General features: G+C 43.7%; 5 protein-coding genes across 8 annotated transcripts; all 5 read left to right on the forward strand.

Annotated features, from left to right (window-relative positions):
- Window positions 1–7847: 7847 nt before the first annotated feature.
- LOC115671739 (methyltransferase FGSG_00040) lies at window positions 7848–9733 on the forward strand. The gene has a single exon (XM_030593370.2). The coding sequence runs from the start codon at window positions 7964–7966 to the stop codon at window positions 9575–9577; it is 1614 nt and encodes a 537-aa protein (XP_030449230.1). The 5' UTR covers window positions 7848–7963; the 3' UTR covers window positions 9578–9733.
- A 2871-nt stretch (window positions 9734–12604) lies between these two features.
- LOC115671714 (NAC transcription factor 29) lies at window positions 12605–13719 on the forward strand. The gene is made up of 3 exons (XM_056310282.1): window positions 12605–12930; window positions 13065–13339; window positions 13498–13719. The coding sequence occupies exons 1-3, from the start codon at window positions 12777–12779 to the stop codon at window positions 13522–13524; spliced, it is 456 nt and encodes a 151-aa protein (XP_056166257.1). The 5' UTR covers window positions 12605–12776; the 3' UTR covers window positions 13525–13719.
- A 100-nt stretch (window positions 13720–13819) lies between these two features.
- Window positions 13820–17628, forward strand: LOC115671713 (cytochrome P450 704B1). Its single transcript, XM_030593337.2, has 6 exons — window positions 13820–15019; window positions 15333–15548; window positions 15680–15976; window positions 16065–16451; window positions 16559–16759; window positions 17205–17628. Exons 1-6 carry the CDS (start codon window positions 14699–14701, stop codon window positions 17382–17384), a joined length of 1602 nt encoding a protein of 533 aa, XP_030449197.1. The 5' UTR covers window positions 13820–14698; the 3' UTR covers window positions 17385–17628.
- Window positions 17629–18585: 957 nt separating this feature from the next.
- On the forward strand, window positions 18586–21753 carry LOC115671725 (uncharacterized). 3 transcript variants are annotated; one of them, XM_030593353.2, is made up of 7 exons: window positions 18586–18728; window positions 19521–19686; window positions 20019–20081; window positions 20182–20229; window positions 20327–20380; window positions 21103–21169; window positions 21508–21753. In XM_030593353.2, the coding sequence occupies exons 2-7, from the start codon at window positions 19540–19542 to the stop codon at window positions 21627–21629; spliced, it is 501 nt and encodes a 166-aa protein (XP_030449213.1). In that variant the 5' UTR covers window positions 18586–18728; window positions 19521–19539; the 3' UTR covers window positions 21630–21753. The 3 variants fall into 3 exon arrangements, with proteins under 3 accessions (XP_030449213.1, XP_056166058.1, XP_056166059.1); XM_056310083.1 differs by having other exon boundaries at window positions 18702–18842; XM_056310084.1 differs by lacking the exon at window positions 18586–18728 and adding an exon at window positions 18826–18875.
- A 551-nt stretch (window positions 21754–22304) lies between these two features.
- Window positions 22305–25779, forward strand: LOC115671723 (uncharacterized). Of its 2 annotated transcripts, none has more exons than XM_056310082.1 (6): window positions 22305–22905; window positions 23774–23869; window positions 23970–24188; window positions 24807–24903; window positions 25180–25242; window positions 25364–25501. In XM_056310082.1, exons 1-6 carry the CDS (start codon window positions 22576–22578, stop codon window positions 25426–25428), a joined length of 870 nt encoding a protein of 289 aa, XP_056166057.1. In that variant the 5' UTR covers window positions 22305–22575; the 3' UTR covers window positions 25429–25501. The 2 variants fall into 2 exon arrangements, with proteins under 2 accessions (XP_056166057.1, XP_030449211.1); XM_030593351.2 differs by having other exon boundaries at window positions 22310–22905; window positions 25368–25779.
- The last annotated feature ends 767 nt before the right edge of the window (window positions 25780–26546 follow it).

Genomic DNA, 26546 nt, shown 5'->3' on the forward strand with positions numbered 1-26546 from the left:
GACATTATGCTGTAATGGGAGCGAAGGGGTCGGCAAGCTTGCTGGACCCAGAACATGGATCGGAGGCACAAAGAGTGTAGAGAGAGGAGCGGAGGTGTGGAGCCGTGAAGAGAGCACAGCAGAGAGAGGAGCGAAGTCGTGAAGAGTGGAGTCTTTGAAGAGGACAGAGAGAGAAGAAGCTTTCGCGTGAAGAGAGTAGAGCAAAGCCGCAGTTGTTATTAGCAGTAACGAGATAATATCGGCTAAGACAGTCTTACAGTCCATCCAGCTCACGACACATATCTTTCGGGACTCACTAGAACGGATATGCTCACCAATTGGAAAATTTTCAAAAAAAACCCTCTCCCTTCTCTTTGCGTTTGTTTCCCGTTTGCTTTCCGTTACTGCCGAGAAAATATTAAGTGCACCAGGCATTTCACGTCAACGATGAGATACCCCATTAGGTGCATGACACATGTCAAGCGGATCCCACCTGTCAGCAAATTTTGAAAACTCCCTCAAGAAAATATTTGGTACCCAAGTGATTCCAGGCCAGCAAAATATTAGTCCACTTAACGTGCGACTCGTGGCGATTGTGAGCCCACATGTCAGATCTCTCTCCCTTGCTTCTTCGCGACTCTGCTAAAATTTTGCTCTTTTTCATTTCTTCACTGGTTTGGCTCTAAATTGAAATGGGAATTTGAAACTGGGGAAGAAAGGGAAGGCATTCTTCTGGTCTTTGGGAGTTTCATTAGTTTCCAAAATCCTATTTTTCTCAGCCATGTGTGTCCCAGAGATAAAGAGGAGAAATTTGATGGATTTGGGTGCGAAACTTTTTTGCAAAGGCTGAGAAAACAGAGAGAGTCATGGGTTTTGAAGAGGGTTTTTGTTGGGGGTTCTTCTTGAAGGCACTCCTATTGAACAACAGCGCTCCCAACGATGGCGGCTGCGACGACTTCACAAACTCCGCCTCATCCGCCGCCCCCTGGGTTCAAGAACCTGCCCAAGACCCCGTCTTCATCACCTGCAACCTCGAGCCCTCCCACAGCCCATGCATCCCCGAGTTCCCTTACGGCTCCAATGTCATCGCCTCCCTCCGCAGCTTCCGAATCTGGTGAGCCCTTGCTCGGGCAGTGAGGGTCGGGCCCTCGCCAAAGGCCGCGAGGGTGATCCTCGCCTCTGCAAAATTTTTAGCGGAGTTGTGAAGAAGCAAGGGAGAGAGACGTGACATATGGGCCTGCAATCGCCACGTGTCGCACGTTAAGTAGACTAATATTTTGCTAACTTGGAATCATTTGGGTACCCAATATTTTCTGAACTCCCTCCTGTCTATGTCTCTGTTACCTCCGTTATCTCTTGCTCTCTTTCTCCCACCTTCTCGAGAAGAGCTCCTTCTTCACTTACTCTCTCTCTCTCCCTATCACTCCTCACGAACAAAAGGTTTCTATCTCTTCCAAAATCACTTTCGTCTTCTTATTTTCTCTGGAATCTCAAGGAACGAAGCTGCCTTTGCCATCCCGTACAAGAGCCCATCAGCGGCTCGGCTTGTTTACTCCATCCAACAAGCGAAAATCTGTTGGAGGTTGGGTTTTCCTCTCGCGTCTCTCCCAAACTCGCAATGAGCTTCCGCCGTTGCCTCACTTCGTCTTCTCGTCTTCAAGGAATGAAGCCACCTTCGTTGTCGCCTTTCAAGAGCCCATCGGCGGCTCCGGCTCATTTTCTCCGTCCGATAAGCGAAGATCATGTTAGGGTTTTTCTCCCATTTCGCTTATATTCGTGAGTATGGACCCCTAAGTCATAATTGGAATGAGTGAAAAGAAAGGCACTACACAGTAATGGGAGTGAAGGCATCGGCGAGTTCGCTAGACCTAGAACACATATTGGAGGCAAAAAGAGTGAAGAGTGTAGAGAGAGGAGTAGAGCCGTGAAGAGAGCATAGCAGAGAGAGGAGCGGAGTCGTGCAGAGCAGAGTCTTCGAAGAGGACAAAGAGGGGAAAAGCTTTCGCATGAAGAGAGTAGAGCAAAGCTACCGTTGCTATCGACAGTAACAAGAAAAGATTGGCTAAGACAGTCTTGCCACATCATCGCAGAGACAGTCTATCCAGTTCACGACACGTATCCTTCGGAACTCACCAATTGGAAAATTTTCAAAAAACGCTCTCCCTTCTCCCTGCATTTGTTTCTCGTTTGCTCTCCGTTACTACCAATAGCAGCTGCCGTTATGCTCTACTCTCTTCACACGAAAGCTTCTTCTCTCTTTATCCTCTTCAGCAACTCCGCTTTACACGACTCTGCTCCTCTTTCTACTATGCTCTCACCTTCACTCTTCTCTTTGCACTCTCAATTCTTTGTGCCTTCGATTCGTATTTCTGGGTCTAGCGAGCTCGCCGACCCCTTCTCTCTCATTACTGCATAGTGTCTTTCTCTTCACTCATTCCAACTATGCAAATGGGGATACAGACTCACATATATAAGCTAAATGGGACGAAAACCCTAACATGATCTTCACTCATCGGATGGAGAAAATGAGCCGGAGCCGCCGATAGGCTCTTGAAAGACGACGGTGGAGGTGGCTTTGTTCCTTAAAGATGAGAAGATGAAATGAGGCGACGGCGGAAGCTTGTTGCGTTTTGGGAGAGACGCGAGAGGAAAACCCCAACCTTCAACAGATCTTCGCTCGTCGGACAGAGAAAACAAGCCGGAGCCGCTAATGGGCTCTTGTACGCAACGGCGGAGGCGGCTTCGTTTCTTGAGATTCCAGAGAAAATGAGAAGACGAAGGCAATTTTGGGAGAGACAGAAAGCTTTTGTTTGTGAAGAGTGATGGGGAGAGAGAGAGAAAGGGGGAGAGTGAGAGCAAGTGAAGAGGGAGCTCCTTCTCGAAAGGAGGGAGAGAGAGAGAGCAAGAGATAGCGGAGTAACGGAGACAGAAATGGGAGGGGGTTTTCAAAATCTACTGACAGGTGGGATCCGCTTGACACGTGTGACACACCTAATGGGGTGTCTCATCGCTAAAGTGGAGTGCCTGGTGCACATAATATTTTCTCCCGAGAGAGAAGCGGAGTCGTGAAGAGCGGAGTAGCTGAAGAGGACAAAGAGAGAAGAAGCTTTCGCGTGAAGAGAGTAGAGCATAGCAGCAGTTACTACTGGCACTAATGAGAAAATATTAACTAAGACAACCTTGCCACGTCATCGCTGAGAAAGTTCACCCAGCTTACATCACGTTGCTACTAGCTGTAACGAGAAAATATTAGCTAAGACAGTCTTGCCACGTCATCACCGAGAAAGTCCACCCAGCTCACAACACGTATCCTTCGGGACTCACCAATCAGAAAATTTCGGAAAACCCTCTCTCTTCTCTCTCCATTTGTTTCCCGTTTGCTCTTCGTTACTACTAGTAGCAGCTGCCACTATGCTCTACTCTCTTCACACAAAAGCTTCTTCTCCCTCTGTCCTCTTCAGCGACTTCGCTCTACACGACTCTGCTCCTCTCTCTACTCTGCTCTCTTCACGGGTCTGCACCTTCACTCATTTATTTGCACTCTTAACTCTTTGTGCCTCTAATCCGTATTTGGGGTTTAGCGAGCTTGCCGACTCCTTCGCTCCCATTATTGTATTGTGTCTTTCTCTTCGGTCATTCCAACTATGCAAATGGGGATACAGACTCACGAATATAAACAAAAGGGGAGGAAAACCCTAACATGATCTTCGCTCATCGGATGGAGAAAAGGAGCCGGAGCCACCAATGGGCTCTTGAAAAGCGACGGTGGAGGTGGCTTCATTCCTTAAAGATGAGAAGATGAAGTAAGGCGACGGCGGAAGCTCGTTGCGATTTTAGGAGAGACGCGAGAGGAAAACCCCAACCTTCAGTGGGTCTTCACTCGTCAGACAGAGAAAACAAGCCGGAGCCGCTAATGGGCTCTTGTACGCGACGGCGGAGGCGGCTTCGTTCCTTGAGATTCCAGAGAAAATGAGAAGACGAAGGTGATTTTGGGAGAGACAAAAAGCATTTATTCATGAAGAGTGATGGGGAGAGAGAGAGAGAGAGGGGGAGAGAAAAAGCAAGTAAAGAGGGAGCTCCTTCTCAGGAGGAGAGAAAGAGAGAGCAAGAGATAGCAGAGGTAATGGAGATAGAGATGAGAGGGAGTTTTCAAAATCTGCTCATAGATGGCACCCATTTGACACATGTCACACACCTAATGGGGTGTCTCCTCGTTGACATGGTGTCACGTCCCGAATCAGGACCGTGGCACTCGGTCCTAGCCCAGTTGTGATTTCCTTTATGCCAGGGGTTTTCATCACGACATCCCGTTATGATTTTCTTTGGTTACGTATAGGCGGAAGCGATTATACTTAACAAGCAACAACATGAGCTATGAAACATGTTTTACAAGCACACACTAACTTACATGATAAGTGCTTCTTTTACAAGCCTTTTTTTTTCTTCCTACGGAGCTTTCTTGCTTATTTACATCCGGATTGTATTCGGTCTATCACATATTATTCGTGCAGTCGGGGTAGTCCTAGCTTCTCTACCACGGCTTCCTTCACAAAAAAACAAAAGTTAGTTTTCCCCAAGCTCGGTCGACTAGCTACGCTCCTCCTATGTTCCCCATTGGGCATGTTATCATTGGCGACTCTAGATGATCTGCTAAATCTGGGAAGGGGTCCGAGCAAATCTCCATCGAACCAAACAAACCATGCTTCGTAGCGATGGGGGACCAGCTCATTGGCATCCTCTTGTACCCAAATCGTGGTGACACACGTACAGTATGTGACTTCCGATTCTACATCAACTATGTCAACTATAGAAACATGCATTTCTATTGGAAGACCGTGACGATCTGGGGATGGTGTAGCCATATCTACAAAGCTGAAATAAAAAAAGTGAGTCACAACTCAGTAAGTAAATTCACAAAACTTCGGCTAAGAGATAGCCTCGCCATTGAACAAGAGATCAACCGTTACCGTTTCACTTGTCGATGGTAGATCAATAGCAAAATGCTTTTTACCTTGCCTATGTATTATACATGTCATGCTCACCAAGCAAGCGAACACCAAGCATGGTAATTAAACGTTGCATGCAAGATCAACACATGGGATTCATTATTTCTCAACCGAAATCCATCGGTTCCTCCGGTGTTCAATGGGCATCCAAACTCCATCGGGCATCGCCTCGAAATCTATCGATGACGGCATCGTCTTGAAATCCATCGATGACGGCATCACCCCGAAATCCATCGGTGGTGGCAACATTCCGAAATCCATTGGCGACAGCTTTAGTCTCTCGTGAGATCATGCAACAAACCTCAAACAATCCAATTTGTTATCTTATTAACATTAGCCCATGCATTCAAGCCCTAAGGCGTGTGGTGCTCGTATAGTCCATGATCTATAGATATGTCTAATATGCGGGGCGCGATCTAGGGTTCGTGGCTCGCCGAACGCAGACTTGGAGCCTAACTCGGCTTGGGTCTATACGCCTCAACATAACCCCGCACCAAGCCAAACTCGATCCGTCACGCTACAACATGGATACAAGACCATACGATGCCTTTTTTCGTGACCCGGTTGTGCCTTGATTCACGACCATGATGCAAGAACAAGCAATTACGCATACAAGCCTAAATCACCACAAATAGAGGTGGCATCTAATAATAGAGGAAAATTTTGCAAGGATCTTAGACCTAATAATTGGGAGTTCAATTATCTAACAAATGTCCTACTTGTCTTGCAAGCCTATCATTAGGTCTTATGCCATATGTTTAGGTTATATGAATTACCCTTCTCATTAATGACTAAGAGGACACCTAAGCCTCTAATGATGGCTTTTTTACTAATTTCAATGGCTTGGTCTCATATTCTTCTTGTTCTCCAAGCTTCTTGGGCGTGTGGCTTCTCTAGAACACTCAAGAACACACAATTATTGGATATCTTAGAAAATAAGATCTTCTCTAATGATTAGTCCTCAATTATTGACCTAAGTTTCACTTGGTCTTCTTGGCTTCTTGTCCTCCAAGCTTAGGGCGTGTGAGACTTGTTATTGTCCTTCAAGAACACCCAATAATTCACTAAAGACAATTAACTTATGGTTCACATTTTCATTAAGCACAAACCTCCAAAACTTATTATTACAAAAGCAAAGGTGAACTAAGGCGAAATGAGAATTTTATGTGCTCATTAACGATCGACAATCCTTATTTGAACTGAGGTTTGATGTGGAAATATGTCCAAGTATGACCAGACATAACCGAGTCAAAGTCTGGGTTGATTGGTGCAAGGTCGGACCAGCTGGACTGATTAGGCGCATGACCTGTTCGGTCGGGCTTGACCGGGCGCAAGGCCTGGCACACGGTCGGGTCACACGGGCACGGGGTCGGGCACACGATCGGATCATACGGGGCGCTGGTCCGGCTGTACGGGCGCATAGCCAAGTGCATGAGTGCTGTGCCGAGCCGCATGGTCGGTGCGCCAAGCGCAATGCTGGGTCACACGAGCGAGGGACCGATTCATGGACCGAACACATGCATTGGCTCACGAATGGGCACAATGCATGGCTCGTGGCCAAGTCTGTTTGGCACGGAACTAGGTCGGAGCCAGGTTTGATGGGCACAAAGCCTGGTACAAGGGTCGGACACAATGACTGGCACACGGCCAGACACAGGGCCGGTCCGTGGCCTAGCTAACGGGCACAAGGGTCGGTCCATGACCGGGCACAAGGCCCGGCTTGCGTGGCCGGCACAAAGCCTGGTGCGCGACCAAGCCACAAGGCTTTTGGCCTGGAACATGACTCGTCCATGGCCTACCCGACTCAACGCGTCGATCCATAGCCGATTCGTGACCGGTCCACGTTCGAGTATCAACGACCCATGGTCGACCCTCGGTTGTCATGTAACCGTGTGGAAATCAAGTACTACGGGATCAGTCCATGGTCATCCGCGATCGATGCATGGCCGAGCGGAATCACCCACGATCGACACATGCCCGCACGGCACTGATCCATGGTCGTCCCGGACCATCCCACTAACGACTCTTGTGGTCGAAAGGTCGATCCATGGTCAGATCGGTCTAATCAACTTGCGTGATTGGGGAGTCATTCCATTGTCGATCCCTTGGTCAATCCATGGACAATCCTTCGATTGTGCCATGACTAACCCTCAGTACACTCATTCCAACCATACTATCCGTTCTATTATCGACCCTCGGATCGGACCGCTCGCCAATTCCATTATCATTTACCTTTGGTCGCCTTGGTCCAAATTGGGGATGTCACACATGGAGTGCATAGTGCACCTAATATTTTCTCCTAAGTGTCCTCTACTCATCTTCAACCTCGCTACTTGAGAACACCTCAGTGACTCTGTTTCCACGAACTCTAAGTTCTCGTATCTGGAAGGAGCAGTTTTCGAGAAGTTATTTTTCAATTTTTCGATATTTAGATAACGAAATACTAATCGATCAATGAAAAATGTTTTTCTTAAACTGAAAACAACGAATTTAGATTGGGGAAAATAATTTTCTTTTCTAGCAAGAAGGAAATCACTTTCCCTAAATTATCAAACAAATGAAAACTAACGATTTATCTCGAAAATGATTTCCATAAAATATATTTTCTTTTAGCACGAAGTTTTTAGTGAAATAAACGCGCCCTTTAATTAAGTTGATTAAGAATCAAATATCATATTGCACCTAATGGATGAAATTTTAATCCGCTAGGCTGCGTAGAAGATGAAAATTAAGAATAACAAATCTTATCCCGAAAAAAATAAAAATAACAATAGCAAAAATAAATAAAATAAAATAAAGACGAGGAGCACAATCCCGTGGTAGCCGTTGGCGTTACAGGAACGTAGGATAAAGGAAAAGCATAAAATACGGAACCAAATGTCGACCGTTACAACAGGCGAACCCCCCAGATTTTCAAAAGAGTCCTCGCTCCACAACCTCGGCCCCAAACGAAGAACAGCACGAAAACCTCTGTGCAGATGCTCATGGCAGAGGAAGAGCTCTTGCAGGAGCTCAGGTCGAAGGCCACCGAGCTCTTTCTCCGCGAGCAGTGGGCCGAGTCGTCCGGCCTCTACTCCCAGCTCATCGATCGCTGCCGTGCCTGCCTCTCGACTGCAGACCGAGCCTTGGACCCGGACAGATTCTCCAAGCTCCAGAAATCCCTCTGCCTGGCCCTCGCCAACCGGGCCGACGCGAGTGTGAAGCTGAGATCCCTCGACGAGGCGCTGAGGGACTGCGACGAGGCGCTCGCAATCGAGGGCTCCCACTTCAGAGCCTTGGTCTGCAAGGGTAAGATCTTGCTGAGCCTCGGCAAGTACTCAGCTGCCCTCGAGTGCTTCAAGTCGGCGGCTTCGCTGGTTCCTCAGGCGAACGGGAATGCTGAGACTCTGAATGTGTGGTTGGAGAAGTGCAAGAAGCTGGAGTATCAATCCCGGACCGGCAATTTCGATTTCTCCGACTGGGTCTCGGGCGGGTTCCGCGGAGAGATTCCCGAGCTTGCGGAGTACATCGGGCCGATGCAGATCAAGAAATCGGAGATCAGTGGGAGAGGGCTGTTCGCGACAAAGAACATCGACGCCGGGACTGTGGTGCTGGTCACCAGAGCGATCGCAATAGAGAGAGGGATCGTGATGGGAGAGGATTCGGGTTCGGGCGAGAACAAGCAGTTGGTCATGTGGAAGAACTTCATAGACAGAGTCGCGGGCTGTGTTTCAAAATGCCGAAGAACCCGTCACCTGATCAGCACTCTGTCTTCAGGGGAAGATGAGGAGGGTCTTGAGGTTCCAGATCTGAGCATTTTCAGGTCAGAGGCAAGTGAGAGCCATGACTGCCCAAATGAGAAGCTTGACATGAACAAGATTTTGGGCATTTTAGACGTGAACTCTCTAGTGGAGAATGCGAATTCAGCTAAGGTCATGGGTAGGAACAAGGACTACTATGGCGTCGGGCTGTGGTTCCTCGCTTCTTTCATCAACCACTCGTGTTGTCCCAACGCGAGGAGGCTCCACGTGGGGAATCACCTGATGGTCATCGCCTCTCGGGACGTCAAAGCCGGGGAAGAGCTCACGTTCGCCTACTTCGACGTGCTGCAGCCGCCCACAAAGCGCCGCGAGATGGCGGCCACGTGGGGGTTCGATTGCTCTTGCAAGAGGTGCGAGTTCGAGGAGAAGACGCGATCGAAGCAAGAACTGATGGACATCGAGACGGGTCTCGAAGTCGGGATGGATGCGGGAGGAGTCGTGTACAGACTGGAGGAAGGCATGAGGAGGTGGAACGTGAGGGGGAAAGAGAAGGGGTATCTGAGGGCCTCGTTCTGGGCCGCGTACGGTGAGGCGTATGCGTCCGAGAAGTCGGCGAAGAGGTGGGGTAGGCGGATTCCGGCGGCGGAGGCGGTAGTGGACAGCATCGCGGAAGCGACGGGGAGCGACGATAGGGTGTTGAAGGTGCTGGTGGAGCAACTGGGCAGGAGCGGGAGCGGCGGCGGACTTGGTGGTGGGGCGACGTTGGAGATGGAGAAGGCATTGAAATTGGGGAGGGGGATATATGGGAAGGTGGTCAAGAAGCAAGCATTGAGGGCTCTAATTGAGCTTTGACATTTTGGGAATTATCAATGAATTCATTTTCTCCTGTTGTTCTTTCATATTTTTTGTCATTTTTTCCCAACTGGCTAATGTTGGAAAAAAGAGATGTGATTTGTTGATTCAAAGTCTGCTCGAGCAAAAGTGCCAAATTGAGAATAAATAATTTCATTCAAGCGTGCATGAATCTCAGTGGGAAAATGAGCTTGGGCCAAGAAGGGGCCATTTGTTTTGGGCCGAACCGTGGGCCATGCACGGCATAGCAGGCCCTCGATCTTTTTCATACCGCAATCCTTTACTCTTGAGGGAGAAACACATCTCCTGACGAGACCATCGATGTGTGAATGTGATGATCATTGAAATTCAAAGATATCGTCAACTGATCCACGGCCATAAGTGAAGATGTGACTAATTAGACAACAAATTTGGCTCTCTCTTCTCCTTTGGCCGCTGCTGTCGCATGACATTTGCTTGTGTCGTTGGGTTGGCTGCTAATGTTGTCAAGCGATGAGTGATGAAAGGGTGAAGAGAGATCGGGGATTAGGAATGAGTGGTTGGAGGATTACAATTTTGCAAGTGGGGATTCCTTTTACGGATAATCGGTAAATTAAAGGCAGATGTATCTATATTTTCGCATTTTGCGAATTTAGTAGCTTGTATTTTTTGACCTGTTTTTGGTCAGAGTAATTTTTTTTTACTTAATGTAATTCTTTTTCTTGGTTTTTTTTTATAAGTAGAGGTGGCAAAATGGGTTTAGAATCCAAATTTTAACTCATATTTAATTGTGTGGGTCATAAATGGGTTGCCTTAACTTTTAAAAACAAGCTTAAATGAGTTACCTAACAACTTGATGGATCTTAAATGGGTCATATATAGGTTACCCAACAAGCTTAAGTAAACAGGTCATTTTTATTTTTATTTCTGATTTTATTTTTTAAAATTTTTCTGATTTTTTTTATATTCCTTTATTTTTTTATTTTTTTTTCCTTTTTCTTTTTTCTTTTCTTTTTGGGATATGTTCACTGAAAATTCTGAAACTTGTCACGAAAGTGCATTTTTTAATCCTAAAACTTGCAAACTATGCAATCAAGTCCTAAACTTGTCAAATTGGTTCAATCAAGTCTTAAAATTAACATCGTCTAACTTACTAACCGAAAATGCTGACTTGACTTTTTTTATATTAATTTTCTATCCTACGTGGCGATGACGTGGCTTTTTTTATTATTATTTTAATATAAATTTGGGCTAAAACGATGTCGTTTTAGTCTAATGTTTCATAATTTAGCCACATCATCGCCATGTAGAAGAGAGAAAATATTAAAATAAGCCACATCAACGTTTTTCGTTAGTTTGTTAGACAGTATTAATTTTAGGACTCGATTGCACAAATTTGACAAGTTTCATGACTTGATTGTAATTTTTTCAAATTTTATGACTCAATTGTACATTCACGATAAGTTTTAGTACTTTCAATGAACATATCCCTTTCTTTCTTTTTTTTCTTATCCTTCTTCCTCAGCCAGTGCCCGGCTATAGGCAAGGGACGAGCTCAACAAAAGCCAGCAAAGCTCGAGCTCGCCGACCTCAACTCAAGCCTCGTTAATCTAGACTGTTATTTGTATAATTGAAGAGACAAGGAATACAATACGAATAAATGAATCATAAACAAGTTAATGGCTCAATTTAAATCAGAACATTTAGGTCCCGATCCAAACTCGATCCGAGTCACATGATTAACGGTTCTCGTTTTTATATTATATAGTTGTTTATCCAGTTTCATTAGGATTGCCGTTGTGGTCAACGTGGGTCCCAGCAGTGAGGTGGCATGATAAGAACCACCTGTTAAAAAAAAAAACAACAATCAGCAAGTTGCAATTTCTGTGGTTCTTATCTTACCACCTGATCGCCGGTGCACGCGCTTTTGACAAAGTCCGACGAAAGCCACGTCAGCGCACTGATTCACCGAAACGGCTTGCGACTTTGTCCTAATCCGGTCTAGGTACATTGAAACTCTACTATCGCGGGTGTACAAAGATCCCTACTCGCTCTTTCTCCAGTGGGGCTTCGCTTCCCGTTCCGGTTCCCATTAGCAAATGTGGAGTTCGTGGGTGCGCGTGCTCCATTGGAAAAGTTATCGGACATACTCATGTTGTTGTGGTACGGTAACATAAAGTGGGTTCGAAAATCCCGTGACCAAAGTGCGGTTCTTCACTATCCTTGTAATTGATTCGATTGAATAAAACTTCTTTAGGTAATTAGGCAATCGTCTATCGATTAATGAGACAATTGCCAGTTTCAGCTTTCGTCCATCCCGAATTCGTGAACCATCAAAATGGGTTCCTCCGAAATGTGCAAGATCATTTTAGAGGGTGGTAGTATATGATCTACCCTTTCCTAATCGAGAAGTATTTGAAGAAAATTCCAGCGAGGTGAAAAGTTGGAAATTTTTTATATGGAGTGGCTGAACTTGAATAGCAATCTCTTGATCTGGCTATAAAATGTGGGTAATGTTCATTGCTTATGGGAACTAGCAAGTGCTGTATATACTTTATTGGTTCTTTAATGAGTCGCTTACCATCTTCTCGATTAACTTCCTTGGCAGCTCGAAGATGAGGTCAAAAGCCAATTTAATCTAGATGTCCAAGTCGTGAGATCAGATGATGTTGCCCATGAGGTCATCAAGCTAATCTTTTAGTCACTGGCTACAGAATGGATATGTATGGATTAGCTGTGATTGTAAACACAAGATTCACCTCATTCGACTCAAGCGTTCAATCACTTGGATATACTTCATTTCTCTGGAGTACTGATTCCAGGAAAAGATATATTACATGGATATACTTCACAGAAGGGACAAAACTTTAGAAATGGCAGTCCAATCAGAGAGAGCAACGAGGCTTTCTGTCAAAACCTATGCAAGCATGACAAAGAGCCGCCAAGTGAGAAATGCGGGTCCAAGAAGCCACCAATCAAAACCATGAAAGTCTCACAAGATGACAAAAACGACCATCGATAAAAGGAGAGGCCTTCTTCGAGCAAACATTTCAAACACCTCAGTTTCTTTCTGTGGGCTCTCTCCCTTTCAATTCTCGTGGCCTTGCTTTCCTCTTTGCAGCTGCGACATATAGCTCAGACACTAGGTGGTTTTAGCATCGACACAATTTTTTTGGTTTACCATTCACTCTGTTCCAATTTCAAGTTTCGAGAGCTTGCGATGAATTACAAACTCCCTCCTGGTTTTAGATTCCACCCAACAGATGAGGAACTGATTGTGTATTACCTCCAAAACCAAGCCATGTCCAGGCCATGCCCTGTGTCCATCATCTCCGAAGTCGATATTTATAAATTCGACCCGTGGCAGTTGCCTGGTTAGTTTTCCAAGATGATGAGCATAAGTCTTAACATAGTTTTTGTAGCTAATATGGAGAAAACATCAGTAATTGCTATCAGATTTCAGTATCTGGGTTGGCTGTACTAAGTATATTTTCAATATGGATTGTAGAAAAAGCCGAACTTGGTGAGAAGGAATGGTACTTCTTCAGCCCGCGTAACCGGAAGTATCCAAACGGAGACCGTCCTAACCGAGCGGCGGTTTCAGGGTATTGGAAAGCCACGGGTACGGACAAGCCGATCTATAGCGGGTCTAAGCATGTGGGAGTGAAGAAATCCCTTGTGTTTTACGAGGGCCGGCCGCCTAAGGGCTTAAAAACGAATTGGATCATGCATGAGTATCGTTTGGCTGATTCAAGAAGGGACGTCCAAGATCGCTCTATGAAAGTAAGCCTTCTTTTATCAGGAGACGATCCAAAATTTGTTCTCCATATTTTGTTAAAATTCAAATCACATGGTATTGGATCAGTGACTAGCCCTTGATAAATTTGACTGTCACTTTATCTTTCATGTGTTGCGTTTCAGTTGGATTGGGTCCTATGCAGAATATACAAGAAGCAACACTCGAGTAAAACTTCGGATCAAAAAGTGGAAGACTTCCATGGCCAAAGTAACCGAACCATGACAAGTGACGCTAGTGACAAGCAAGTGCTGAGATTACCTAGCACTTGCTCACTTACTCATAATCTGTTGCAATTGGACTACTTTGGTCCCATCTCACGGCTTCTAATAGACAGCTCATACCATCCAACCTTGGATTGCCAAAACATCATCGTCGACGGTGAAGCCTATCGTGCTGAGAAGAAACTTCAGTTCCGTGGAAACGGAATGTCCTGCCTTTATGCAGATCAAGGGAAATTATGATCAAATCAGATTAACTATTCAGCCACGCAAGATCTGCCGAGCTCGGTATCAGTGTGCTGTGATGGTTCACAAAACACAGGCTGGTAAACTAGAGGAGGATTGTGCTGATCATCTTTTAATTTGTGAAATTTGTGTACTTAAGAGCATATGTACATGTAAACTAATTTTGAAATATAATGGTTCTTGAAAATTTTAGCCATCCTGCAATAGCATCCAAGTATGACAAGTTACTTCATCCAGTAGTTACAATTGAAAGCAAAATTGTACTTTTCTTTAGCAGATGTGGCATGGCATCTGTTGTGGTCTATTTGTATAATTGAAGAGACAAGGAATACCTGGTTGACGACTCGACATAGATTGATTAATGAATGTGGTATTATCATAAGAGAGCAGCGCAGAAACACTTCCGTAGTTTTTTTCTTTTTTTGGTCGAAAACACTTCCGTTGTTCTTTATAGTAATTTTTTCAGCTTATTCAGATCAGTCTATGAGGATAATCAAGAGGCGAAGCTATCTGTGTGCTGTTCACAGGCAACTAAAAATACACATACTCGCACTTGCAAAGGAGGGTATTGTTCCCTCCAGCGAACTTGGATCATTTCCATCAATTGCTTTAGCATGTCTTATTCATATCCTATTAAGGTGTACCAATTCATCAAATATTTTAACTGTCACAAGTTGAGTGAAGTTAGGTTGTAGGTTCAAAAGATGTGATTTGTTCTTGAACCTAAGCTTCTTGCGAAGCGAGTCACAAAAAGATTGTTTTCACAGAGTTGCTAATCCACCCTCTTTACATCTGTGCAACTATCAAGCGGTAACCTACTTCCTATGTACATTATAAGAACCGGTCCATGTCTAGAACTTCATTCTATATCGTTCCAGAATGGAAGCCGATGATCTCTCATCAGCACATTATCTCCCAGGTGTACATACGGGATGGTCGATTTCTATTTGTGTCATTGTGTCATCGATCATTATCTACAGATGGAACCAGAGAAATAAAGTTGGCCCGAAGACGTGGCCACTGGTAGGGGCAGCGGTCGAGCAGTTCATGAATTACGAGCGGATGCATGATTGGCTAGTCGAGTACTTGTCCAAGTTGAGGACCGTCGTGGTCCCTATGCCATTTACAACCTATACTTATGTTGCAGATCCGGAAAATGTAGAACATGTCTTGAAGACCAACTTTGCGAATTATCCAAAGGTATAACATTGATTCAGGTTTTTAATTTTCCCACCAATTTTTCACAGAAATTCATTTTTAACGCCAGTAACACCCGATAAAAATGCCCTTAATTTTTTGAGTGGTTTGCACTTATAAAGAATCTCTCTTTTTCATCACCTAAATAGCATGTTCATGCATCAAGGAAGCACTTTTTGCTTTTAATTTGTCAAGATTTGTGTAGATTTGGCGATGGCAGTGGTAGATGGTTGTTCTCTTTTCTTTTCATGCTCAATTTTTCTTTTCCATTATTACTATTATCTGTATTAAGGAGGTTAATCATCTGTTGCTGAAGGGGAAAGTTTATCATTCATACATGGAAGTTCTGCTCGGAGACGGGATATTTAACGTGGATGGTGAATCTTGGAGGAAGCAAAGGAAGACCGCGAGTTTCGAATTCGCGTCCAAGAATTTGAGGGATTTTAGCACTGTGGTCTTCAGAGAATATAGTCTAAAGCTTTCATCTATCCTAAGTCAAGCTTCATTCTGCAACAAAGAGGTGGACATGCAGGTGAATAATGGTTTTAATAAAAACTTCATTCTGTTTGACAATAACAGATCTGTTTCACTTCATGTGGTGTCAAAATGTCCCCTATTTGCTGTATGAAGCCTGACAAAGCTTGAGAAGTTTTTCGTCTCTAGGAGCTGTTGATGAGGATGACTCTGGACTCGATATGCAAAATGGGATTCGGTGTCGAAATAGGAACTTTGGCTCCGGACTTACCAGTTAACCGCTTCGCTCAATCTTTTGATGCAGCAAACATAATTGTGACCTTTCGATTCATCGATCCCCTCTGGAGGATCAAGAAATTTCTGAATGTGGGGTCAGAAGCTCTTCTTAACAGAGCCATCAAAGTGATTGATGATTTCACCTACTCTGTCATTAGAAAGCGGAAAGCCGAGGTAGAAGCGGCTCGTGAGTCTCGCGAAGATGCAAAGGTAAATAAACTTAAACTGCCGGATTCTCAATGTTCAAGTATCCTCACGATTGGAAATGACAAAAAGATCTATGCAATGAAAACTACAGATGAAGCATGATATACTGTCAAGATTCATCGAGCTAGGTAACGATCCAGAGAGCAATGTAACCGACAAAAGCCTCAGAGACATCGTCCTGAACTTTGTGATCGCAGGGCGTGACACGACAGCAACCACCCTCTCATGGTCTATATTCATGATAATGACCCATCAGAATATTGCCGAAAAGATCTATTCAGAACTTGAAAATTTGGAGAGAGATCAAGCAAGGGAAGAGGAGGTCTCACTACTTCCTTATACTGTGGACGACCCTGAATCATTCAATCGGAGAGTGTCGCAATTCGCCAAACTAATGACATATGACTCCCTTGGAAAGTTGCACTACCTACATGCTGTAATCACGGAAACGCTGCGCCTGTATCCAGCAGTACCCCAGGCATGCACGATTATTCTCAATTCAAGTACAATATTGCTAAGTATACATTCAGAATGGCCAAATGACAGTTTCATTTTTCTCTCTCACGAAACAAAACTTGACTGCAGGATCCGAAGGGTGTGCTGCAGGACGACGTATTGCCTGATGGGACAAAAGTGAAAGCGGGAGGGATGGTGACGTATGTCCCATATTCTATGGGAAGAATGGAGTCCAATTGGGGTCATGACGCCGCTTTGTTTAAGCCAGAGAGGTGGCTGAAGGAGGGGTTCTTTCAAAATGCTTCTCCGTTCAAGTTCACCGCATTTCAGGTAAATCGATGGTGACTGAGAGACAATATATAACTTCTGCTCATGATGAGCGTGGCCTATGTTAAGTTCAAGCTTTGGAGGGACACTTCAGTATGGTCATCAGGCATAGCACCTACAGTGTGATACCAGGATCTGTCTTCCTATCAGGCCTAACAAGCTGCAATGTGTGATCTTTGTTTTAGCTGTTATTTTACTGAGACGGCCCTATCATGAGCACCGCTTGTTTCGATCAAATTGTTATCGCCAGAGACAGAAAATCTGAAGGATTTTAACTTAAAAAACCATGAAGGTGGAGAGCATTAACGAGGCTCAAGGAAAAAAGAACAAGATTTTTATGATATTCAAAACTGGTAGACTTTTCAATGTAACCAACAAGCAAGTCTTAATAGGGAAGCACAAACGATCTTATTTGATGGATGCTGTATGTTTCTTTGTTGCTATGCAGGCGGGGCCGAGGATATGCCTAGGGAAGGACTCAGCATATCTGCAGATGAAGATGGCACTGGCCATTCTGTGCCGGTTTTACAAGTTCAAGCTGGTGCCAAACCACCCGGTGGAGTACAGGATGATGACCATCCTATCGATGAAGCATGGCCTGAGGCTGACAATAGCAAGACGCCCTTGAACCAATACCACATTTCTCAGTTTTCACTGGCTTTTGTTGCATTAGTTTGGTTCCAGGAGCCTAAGATGCTGTTACACTCTGCCCATCTACTATGCTACTTTAGACAACTCCGTGGTCAATGTTTCGCCTCAGAACAAGTCATTTGTTGTGGGCACTGGAGAGTGATAATATATAGTTCTCAATCATTGCAATGCACCATAAGAATGAAGTGTTAGAACCTTGTTTGAGGTCGAATTGATTTATCGTCGTAATGGAAACTAAATGCCCGAAGAATTTATTGGAAAAGATAAATGGTAAATGCGTGTTGCAAAGAGGGATCGCCAAGTCATCAATCCGGAGAAACAAGAGCAGTAGGATCAGTAGGTGGAACTCAATCTCCACCATTGAATCGTGAGACGAGGATTGGTATCCACCAAGATGTATCTCTATCACCGGATTGGTCGAGACAAGGATCAAATTTTTCTACCGTTAAATAGTTAAGTAGGAGTGAATCTTCACAGTTAGATTAGTAGGCGAGATTAACTTGTGAGAATAAATCTCTACCGTTAAATGAGAGATAAGATCAACATTTGTGATTATGGAGACTCTTGTATAAATATGGAAGTCTGTCTTCCCTCTCAGCGTGGAAAGTAACCCAATATAATGTCGGGTAAAGAACTGTAAACTCTGGTGAGCTTGACTAGGTAGTTGGGCAAAAACATGTACCAACGGACTGATTTTTCAAACGCGCTTGTCACGACTTCAGAAGTCATATTTATGGATAGTTTCTTCGGTATTGTCATCACCAGAGCTGTTCGAACGGGCAAATACATGAACCCTCGTGAGCTTGACCCGGGTATGATGGTCGGGCAAAGAATATATACTGCCTCGTTATTAAGTTCCGAGACAAGAGCCCTTGGGAGCTAGTTTTGAAATCAAAGTCAAAGTCTAACGTGGACTAAAAGAATTACCGACTAAAAAAATAACTAACCGATATTAAAACGAGCTAATGTTAAAAAGTAATCCTAATATAAACGCAAATAATTTTTTTTACCTTTTTCTTTTGATCGATTTTTTGTATGTTTATATTTTGTTATTTATTTCATCAAGAAAAAAATTAACCAAAATTCATTTTACCTGAGCATTGGCCTGTGACGTCGTCATCAATCATCATGCAACATCCCGCGCTGGAATCTGAAAGATAAATGCGCGTGGCGTGGCATTCAGGCAGAGGACAAAGCATCTCATTCTCGTGCTTTTCCCGGTATCTCAACATCATCTCCACTCTGTTCATCTTCCATTGAAAGCCTTTGAATTCTTACAATCCTCAACGTCCGGTTTCTCGTTGGAGCTCTTCCTAATCAGGTAATCTCGCATCCTAGTTTTGTTCGAGCAAGTAGTAGCAACAAACAGACGTGCTAGTGCGAAAGATATCCGGTGGTCCGTGCAAGCTCCGAAGATTTTCCCTTTTGCGTGGAGGTGATTTTTTGCTTGTTCCATACTGACGAACGGGTGCGGACCGCATTTAGCTGAAGAGCTGATTACGACAGTGAACAGAATTAGTGTTGTGTAGGCTGAAAACGAGTGTGATTTTCTAGCTTGAAGCAGGAGGAGGTGAAATTTTATACCAGGATGCTCTAGGATCAAACGTGAAACCACACTGAAGACCGACCCATGATGTGGCATAGTGTGATCATTCGTCTGAGTCGTTTTTTTTTTTTTTTTATGGTGGAATGTTCAGTGCTCGGATTGTCTTTTCAAATTTTAGTAAAGAGAGGCTGGATTGTCAGAGATGCCGTGGTTTGAGTGCAGATATTGGCTTGCTAACTTAATCCCAGGCAAAGTTTTCGATGCTGTATAAAATCATATGTAGCATCCGGGACTCTAAAATGTGTGTACCCGGGTGGATGTTTCGTTGATTTCTTTTGATATTAGCTTGATGCTGCTGTGTTCACGCTTTTTTTCTTTTTCTTATCGAACAAATTATCTTCTTCTTTCTCTCGGGTGAGTTTTTCTCTCGGGCGAGTGGTGAGTCAGTAATTGGAGGAACCTTCTGGTATTGACGAATGAAAAGACAAAAAATTGACCATCCTGTTATGTAGTGATGATGTTTGTGTTTTTCCTGACTGCTTGGTATCATCTGCTTCGTCATTTCAGCTATTGCCCGTTCAATTAAATGTCGGGCACAATCGTTGAGGACTCACGGGACCAAGTGCTTGCTGATTGTCCAATTAAAAATGATGTTGAAGGTGAAGGTTCTTTTAAAGATATGATAGATTCAGATGTAGGTGATGAGAATGCCGTGCCTTCCCCAGAGGAGGAGGTATGACTAATTGTTGCTTGTGCATTCTGTAGTCAGTTGAGGATCATGCCCAGGATGCTTGTACAGGATAAAGACAGTATATTGGACTTTGTTTAGTTTGGCTGTAGCTGTCATGAAACTTTTCCGAAGACAAAAAATTTTGTGATGATATGTTAAGTGCCTTCCTCATTCTTTTATTTTCTCAAGTCATCTAACCAGAGAAAAGTATCAGTTGTTTCCTAAGCTAAGATAGTCAATGACATGTACTGTGTTTTGTTTTCTATTATTTTTGGATCTTGGTCTTGGGTAAAGTTTGTGTGGATTCTTTTATCTAGAAAGTATGTCTTCTATAGGAGGAAATAATCAAGAAAAAGTATGGGGGCCTGTTACCAAAGAAGCCTCCATTGATTTCCAAGGTATATTTTTTTTTGTCCACCTTCGACTTCTTTAGTTCTCCAAAATAATATACTCCAGCAATATTAAGACTAGCGTCCTCTGAAAAAATGTGTTATCCAGGATCATGAACGCGCTTTTTTTGATTCTGCTGACTGGGCTTTGGGTAAGGTACTTGTAACTCGTTCAAGCATCTCCAAATATTGCCTTTGGATAAATACTGATAGTTGGTTCTAATGTTTAATATCCTCATTGACCAATGTTGCAGCAAGGAGCACAGAAGCCCAAAGGACCGCTTGAAGCTCTCCGACCAAAATTGCAGGTACTTGACGTTGATGCTGATGTTGCAGTTTGTATGTCGAACATCTGCCAGAATTGTAACCTGTTGAGTCTCAGCAAGCAGCCGTGCAGATCATTATCAGCGCATTTCGAAAATCTCTGAACTTGTTTAAAATATGTTGAGGAACAAGCATTTCACAGTGTGTACCGGGACTGAGACCTCCAACCACGTCTTAGATATGAGAGAGAACAGGTCATATAAAGTTTGCACGGTGAATGCCGTGGTAACTGAATTTTCCTTCAATGAGGATACATCATGTGTCCCAAACAAGGAAAACTTTATGCATGATCTTAGGTATTAGTATCTGCAGTGTTAAATACTTATTTGAACCTTCAGAATGGGGCCTCAATTTTCCTGGTTAATAGTTGATAATCTTGCTCCCTTTACACATTGATGCATGCCATGGTTGATGCTGGTTTTTTTTAGTATCTTCATGTTCTTCTTCTTTCTTTTTCTTTTTTTTGTTTGCATTCCATCTCAATGTTCTTGAAATCACCAATTCCTGCTGAGAACATGTGCTGCTAAATGCTAACAGTAGGACGACATGAACATTCATTTATGGCGAAGATTTGGCTAGCAGAAAGGACAATCTTCACATGTATTGGTGGTGCAAATACACAATTCAACTTCACATGTCATGCTATAACAGGTTTACAGTTAGTTTCTCGACTTCTTACTTCTCTTTATCCTCTTGCTATAATCAGCCCACCCCACATCACCAAGGAAGGTCAAGGCGTTCAGCATATGCACCTGCGGATGATGGTAATGAAGGTAAAGCACTTTGGCACTGTCAACCGATAATTTAGACGATATAGCATCCTCTACTCTAGAAGAGGGTTCACCGCTAAAAGAGAGCATGAATTTTTCTGCTGATTTTTGAGCAATCATAAGGAGGCACATCTACATTTACTTTTTCCATGTATGAAGATTGAAGAACCCAAGTGCAGAAAAATATGCATCTCCTGAAGTCCTAAATGTGTATTCTGGTCAAGATGACCTTAGTAGGTTGATTGGTATGAAAGAACCAGATTGTCAACTTGTCAAAATCCTTCTCTTTTAATTCAAAGCGGTAGACGTAACTTTGTTAGTCCCTTGTTCATGTGTCACAGGGAATGGCTACCATAGCGAAGATCCAGAAGATGAGAGCCACAAAGTAGAGGATGGTAACGAGAAAGATCTTCCTTCGGAGGAGAAAAGCTGTCAGGATGAGCCGCATGATGTTCTGTGCTGAGTCATTTTGGTCGAACCGGTGTTTTCTTTCCCTTCTGTAATTGACAAATTGTAAACCAAAACAGGAGGCATTTGAACTACATAAGGCCTTTGATGAGAGTTGAACCGGAGAGACGGAGTTGCAACTGCAGTATTCAAGGCAACACATATATCGGTACACCCTTTGGTCTTTCTCACCGGCACAATTACTCTCGTTCAGTAAGGGATAAATTCAATAAGGACAATATGTCAAACACAACTTGCGGTCGAAAAGATCTTTTATCAAATTCGAGACATTATCACAGACCACATTACTGTTCTGAACGGAACTGTTAGAGAACAAGTTCCTACGTCGCATTCTTGAATCTTGATCATGTGTCCGAATTAGTGTCAGTTGAAGAGCAACACCTGCAGAATATGAACTCGGGGTTTAATATTCACGGTGTCATTTACCATCCCATTTCACCGACATGGCTTCCAATGAACTTGACGTGAGACTACCGCCAACTCGATGTCCAAGCTTAAGCTTTTGGACAAATAACCTATCTGGATTCACCACAATTTGATTGAAATCCACCCTCGTGCAAACGGCATTCGTGGAAACCCAACAAATTTACCGAAATGAAAACATCTCCGCGAATTTCTTTAACTGTGAGTAGGAGCGAGACAGTTCGAGGACTTCAAACGGGGGATTGTGCACGGAACAAGGTCTTTGATGAGAGAAAATACTTAGACGTAGCACGTAGTTTTCCTCAAACATGCAGTTATGGTGTGGTTTGGATTTACGTTTGACCTCAAACTTCCCTCCTTTAAGAAGGGTATACCGAACTTCTTATGTTTTGAGCCACAGCAATTCTATCGCCATCACTATCAGAGAAACAGAGACAGAGGCGGGTGTTTTCTGCAAGCTTCAGCAACATCTTCATGGCTTCTTAGCCGAAAGTTAATCCCGCCTTCTCTTCCCACACATGACGATGAGGGTACTCCACTCTTCTTCCTGGCCCTCCTCCGTCTTCAACTCCAGCTCCAACTCCAAGTTCGACACTCCCACCTTCTCCACACGAATGCCCATCAGAACCTTTTCTCTCCCTGATCGTGCGGTCGCGCGCTCCGGTTCGTGTTCGGTGGCCGAAAGCTCTGATTCCGACCTGAAACGAGCTCTCGCCGGTGAAGGGTTGCGCGACGGCAGATTCTGCTGCTGCGGGAGACGGCATTTCATGGCGGCAGCTGTAGCGGCCGCATCGCCATTCATCCCAACTCGTCCTTCAGATGCTTCCGATTCGTCTTCTGATTATGCGGTACCCATGCTTGTCTCGCTCGCTCTCATAGTGATATCCGTTCGCGGGGATGTGTTCATTTCGGTTCATTTGTCGGGTTTCCACATATGCCGTTTTCGAATTTTTTTGTTTCCTTTACATGGGGGTGGATTTCAAATCAAATGTTGGCGGATAGTTCATTCTGTCTCTCGTAGCTTAAGCTTTTTTAATTCAAGTTGGCGATAGTCTCATGTCAGGTCCATCAGAAGCCATGAAATGTTAGAAGGAAAGTCGGTGAAATCAGATGGTAAACAACGCCGTATCTATTAAACCCCGACTTCATATTCTGTGGTGTTGCCCTTCAAGTGAAACTGATCCGGCCACGTGAACAAAATTCAAGAATGCGTCGTGGGAACTTGTTCTCTAGCAGGTCCCATTCAGAACAGTGATTTGGTCTATGATAATGTCTTGAATTTGATAAAAGACCTTGATCCGGAAGTTGTGGTTAACATATTGTCCTTACTAAATTCAGTCATTACTGAACCGGGATGGCTGGATTTTGGGCATCGATTGCATTCTGTTTGGAATGCAAGCGATCTGCGTCTTCATCAATGTGATATCAAAGGGAAGTTCTCTCGCTTTAATGTTCTGACTCCTCATTCGCCCTTTGAATATGATCAATATCCATGCTTTAGTTGTAGTTATGATGTCTCTCCATGTGAGAGGGTGTTAACCCATGAATAAATGAGCCATAGCTACACAGTTTGTTTATTGGACAAATAGGTCGCCTTCTCATGCGGTTGAGTATCGCTTTATTCCGACCATGTTTTATTTTCTATGAGTTTACGAGATTGTCAGATATGGGCATGTGAAGTTCTAACATCATTTAACTTGCATTATCTGCACATAGGCGATGTTGGATAAATTTCACGCTCCTAGACCTCAGTGGTATGAGGAGTTGCAAGCTATGGAACTCGATAAGGGTATGGAAGCTTATGAGGCTGAGGTTAGTCTCCCTTTTCGGATTACCTGAGTTGTCTCTTAAAAAAAGATTCTTGTCTTGAGTTCTTACATAACTATCTGCGTGCATTCTGTTACTTGGCAAGATTGCAGGGTACAAGTCCCAGCTATTCAGCAAATTGAAGGGAAAAGTCAAGGAAGTTTTGGAAATCGGTATAGGAACAGGTCCTAATCTCAAGTATTATGCCAATGACAACAACGTCCATGTTGTTGGGATAGACCCAAAGAGAACAATGGAAAGATATGCTCGTGCAGCAGCAGCAGCAGCTGGTCTACCATCTCCCAACTTCAAATTTCTCCAAGCAGTATGTGCGCATGAATATGGCAATACTAGTTACTGAGTTTTTCTTTTTTAATGTTTTTACTTTTGAAATTTGTGCACTTTTGAAGAGTGTGGTCAATGGAATTGGTATACCTCGCGGAGATGATTGGACTTGAGTGATCCATGGTCAACTGGATCATATAAACTTTAACAAGAAGGTTCTTTGTGATAACTGTCCAAAAACAAAGGACGAGGTTTTGTCCAGGAATCTTTGAAAATGCACAGGCTGTTGATGATTTTGTAGTGCTTCTTCTAACTTGTGTTCGGTGAATTTAACTCGAATATTCAGAGTGGAAAATGCTTTTTCAAGTAGGAGGTGAATATTTTCTTGCCTTCAAGATATTACAAATAACTTTAATGGCCTGATAATTTGTCAACTTGCAAAGAAGATCATCCAAACCTTAAAGATCTTGGTTGGCAGGATAATACATATGGTGAGGGGGTGGATCAAGAAGGGGGAAAATGGCCATGGCTAGCTATTGGGCTTAGTTAATCTGAATACCAAGGATAATACCCGCTGGATATGACCTCTGTCTGCCAACTATCAATGTCTATCATGCCTTTTTCTTAGTTTCTGATCTCTATGGTTGATGTCATCCAGGTTGGTGAGGCTATACCACTAGGGGATGCATCTGTTGAAGCAGTTGTTGGAACCCTCGTCTTGTGCTCTGTCAGTGATGTTGACCTGACGCTGAAAGGTAACGTCTCTCCAAAGGCTGTGATGTCCTTTGTTTACCATCTGTCTACTTCTGCACTTCTATAGTGCGAATCTGAGGTGTTGAGCTTCTCTTTCGACTTCCTCATTGGTATGCAAAGTCAAGCAAGGTGTCATTATTCCAATGGCTACTAGAAAACTTGGCATGTGAGTTATGTAACATTGTTTATTTGTGAGGATTATACTCCTTCATTATAGCTAGCTGGTTGAAGCCATTTGGTCTTTTTCAAAGCGTGATATTTGTTTTTTGTCTTTTTAGAAGTGAAGAGGGTGCTTAAACCAGGTGGTTCTTACATCTTTGTGGAGCATGTGGCTGCAAAAGGTACGAGCCCTGAAAACGGCTAAACGGTTGTTGCATGAATCGCAAAAAGTTTGAGTTGACATCACTTTAGATATACTTGGGTATGCTTTAGTGTTGATACTTTTTGCTCAAATTTGATAAGTCAGATGGAACAATCCTCAAGTTCCTCCAGAGTATCCTCGATCCCTTGCAGCAGGCAGCTGCTGATGGATGTCACCTTACCAGAGAGACAGGGAAGAACATATCTGAGGCTGGATTCTCTAGTGTTGAACTTGGCACGGCTTTTTTAGCTAATGCCCCCCTTATAAACTCTCATATTTACGGAATTGCCAACAAGTAGCGCTGCTAAACAACCACCAGTTTATAGAGAAGTGGCGAGCATGTCAAATCATCACCTGGGTTTTGCTAGTCTGGTCCCCTTAGGATTGTTTTGATCTGGAATAAGCAAGATAGACGATATTGGTATCTAGATTTGTGTATAATGAAGAAAGCTATGACTCCTTTGGCCAAGGTAGGTGCACTCTGTCCTTATGATCCATAATATAGCGTTTGTATCTACATAGTGGCGCATTCTTGTGCCTGACTTTGATCAGCATCAAGCTGGAAGAAGATAAGGAGTATGGGGGATGGTCTTTGCTTCATGAAAAACTACTGATTCATGAGGTCGATTGCAACTGGAGGATCGTCAGTCAATCTGGTGCAAAACTAACACCATAGATGGGCTTACTGATACTGGCTGTTGAAACCAAACATGCTCTTATTCTTCCTGTTCTATGACCAGAAGTAACCGATTAATGCTTAAGCCTGAGGAAAAGAAAAATTGCATTGCGAGGTGGTTGAAGGGCTGCTGATGAATTTATCCAGAGACATTTGAATTAAACGCATCACGAGCATGGCTAACCGGAAACCAGCACTTTTTGACTCGTTCTCGATGAAAAGTAATTTTTCATTATGCCAAAGCGTGCTTGTTAAGACGTAAATAACGGACATGAATAGGTTGCCCCAACACGAGTTGACAGCTCTGGGCTGAGGGTATCCTCTGAATCAGGCCAACATCTCTGTAGGGTGGCTGGATTTGTTCTGACTTGTTTGTTCATGGAAAACATCTACAGTTGAGCCATTCCTTTTGTTACTTTTGGCTGGCACTTTAATCAATTCCTTTGGGTTGAGCTTAAAGCCAAAAAGCACAAACACAAGTGCCCGTGCTTACTACAGCTTGATCCGGTTCCTGGAAGAATTTGGACGAAAATCTACTAGTCAGATGAACAACGAATGCCTTTTGAGTGTGAATTGCATCATTCTCCAGCCGTCATCTGATGGATTTT

The sequence above is a fragment of the Syzygium oleosum genome, unplaced genomic scaffold (assembly GCF_021117445.2).
Source record: "Syzygium oleosum isolate NSW1041296 unplaced genomic scaffold, Sole_v2.1 Sole_v2.03, whole genome shotgun sequence".
Classification (NCBI taxonomy): domain Eukaryota; kingdom Viridiplantae; phylum Streptophyta; class Magnoliopsida; order Myrtales; family Myrtaceae; genus Syzygium; species Syzygium oleosum.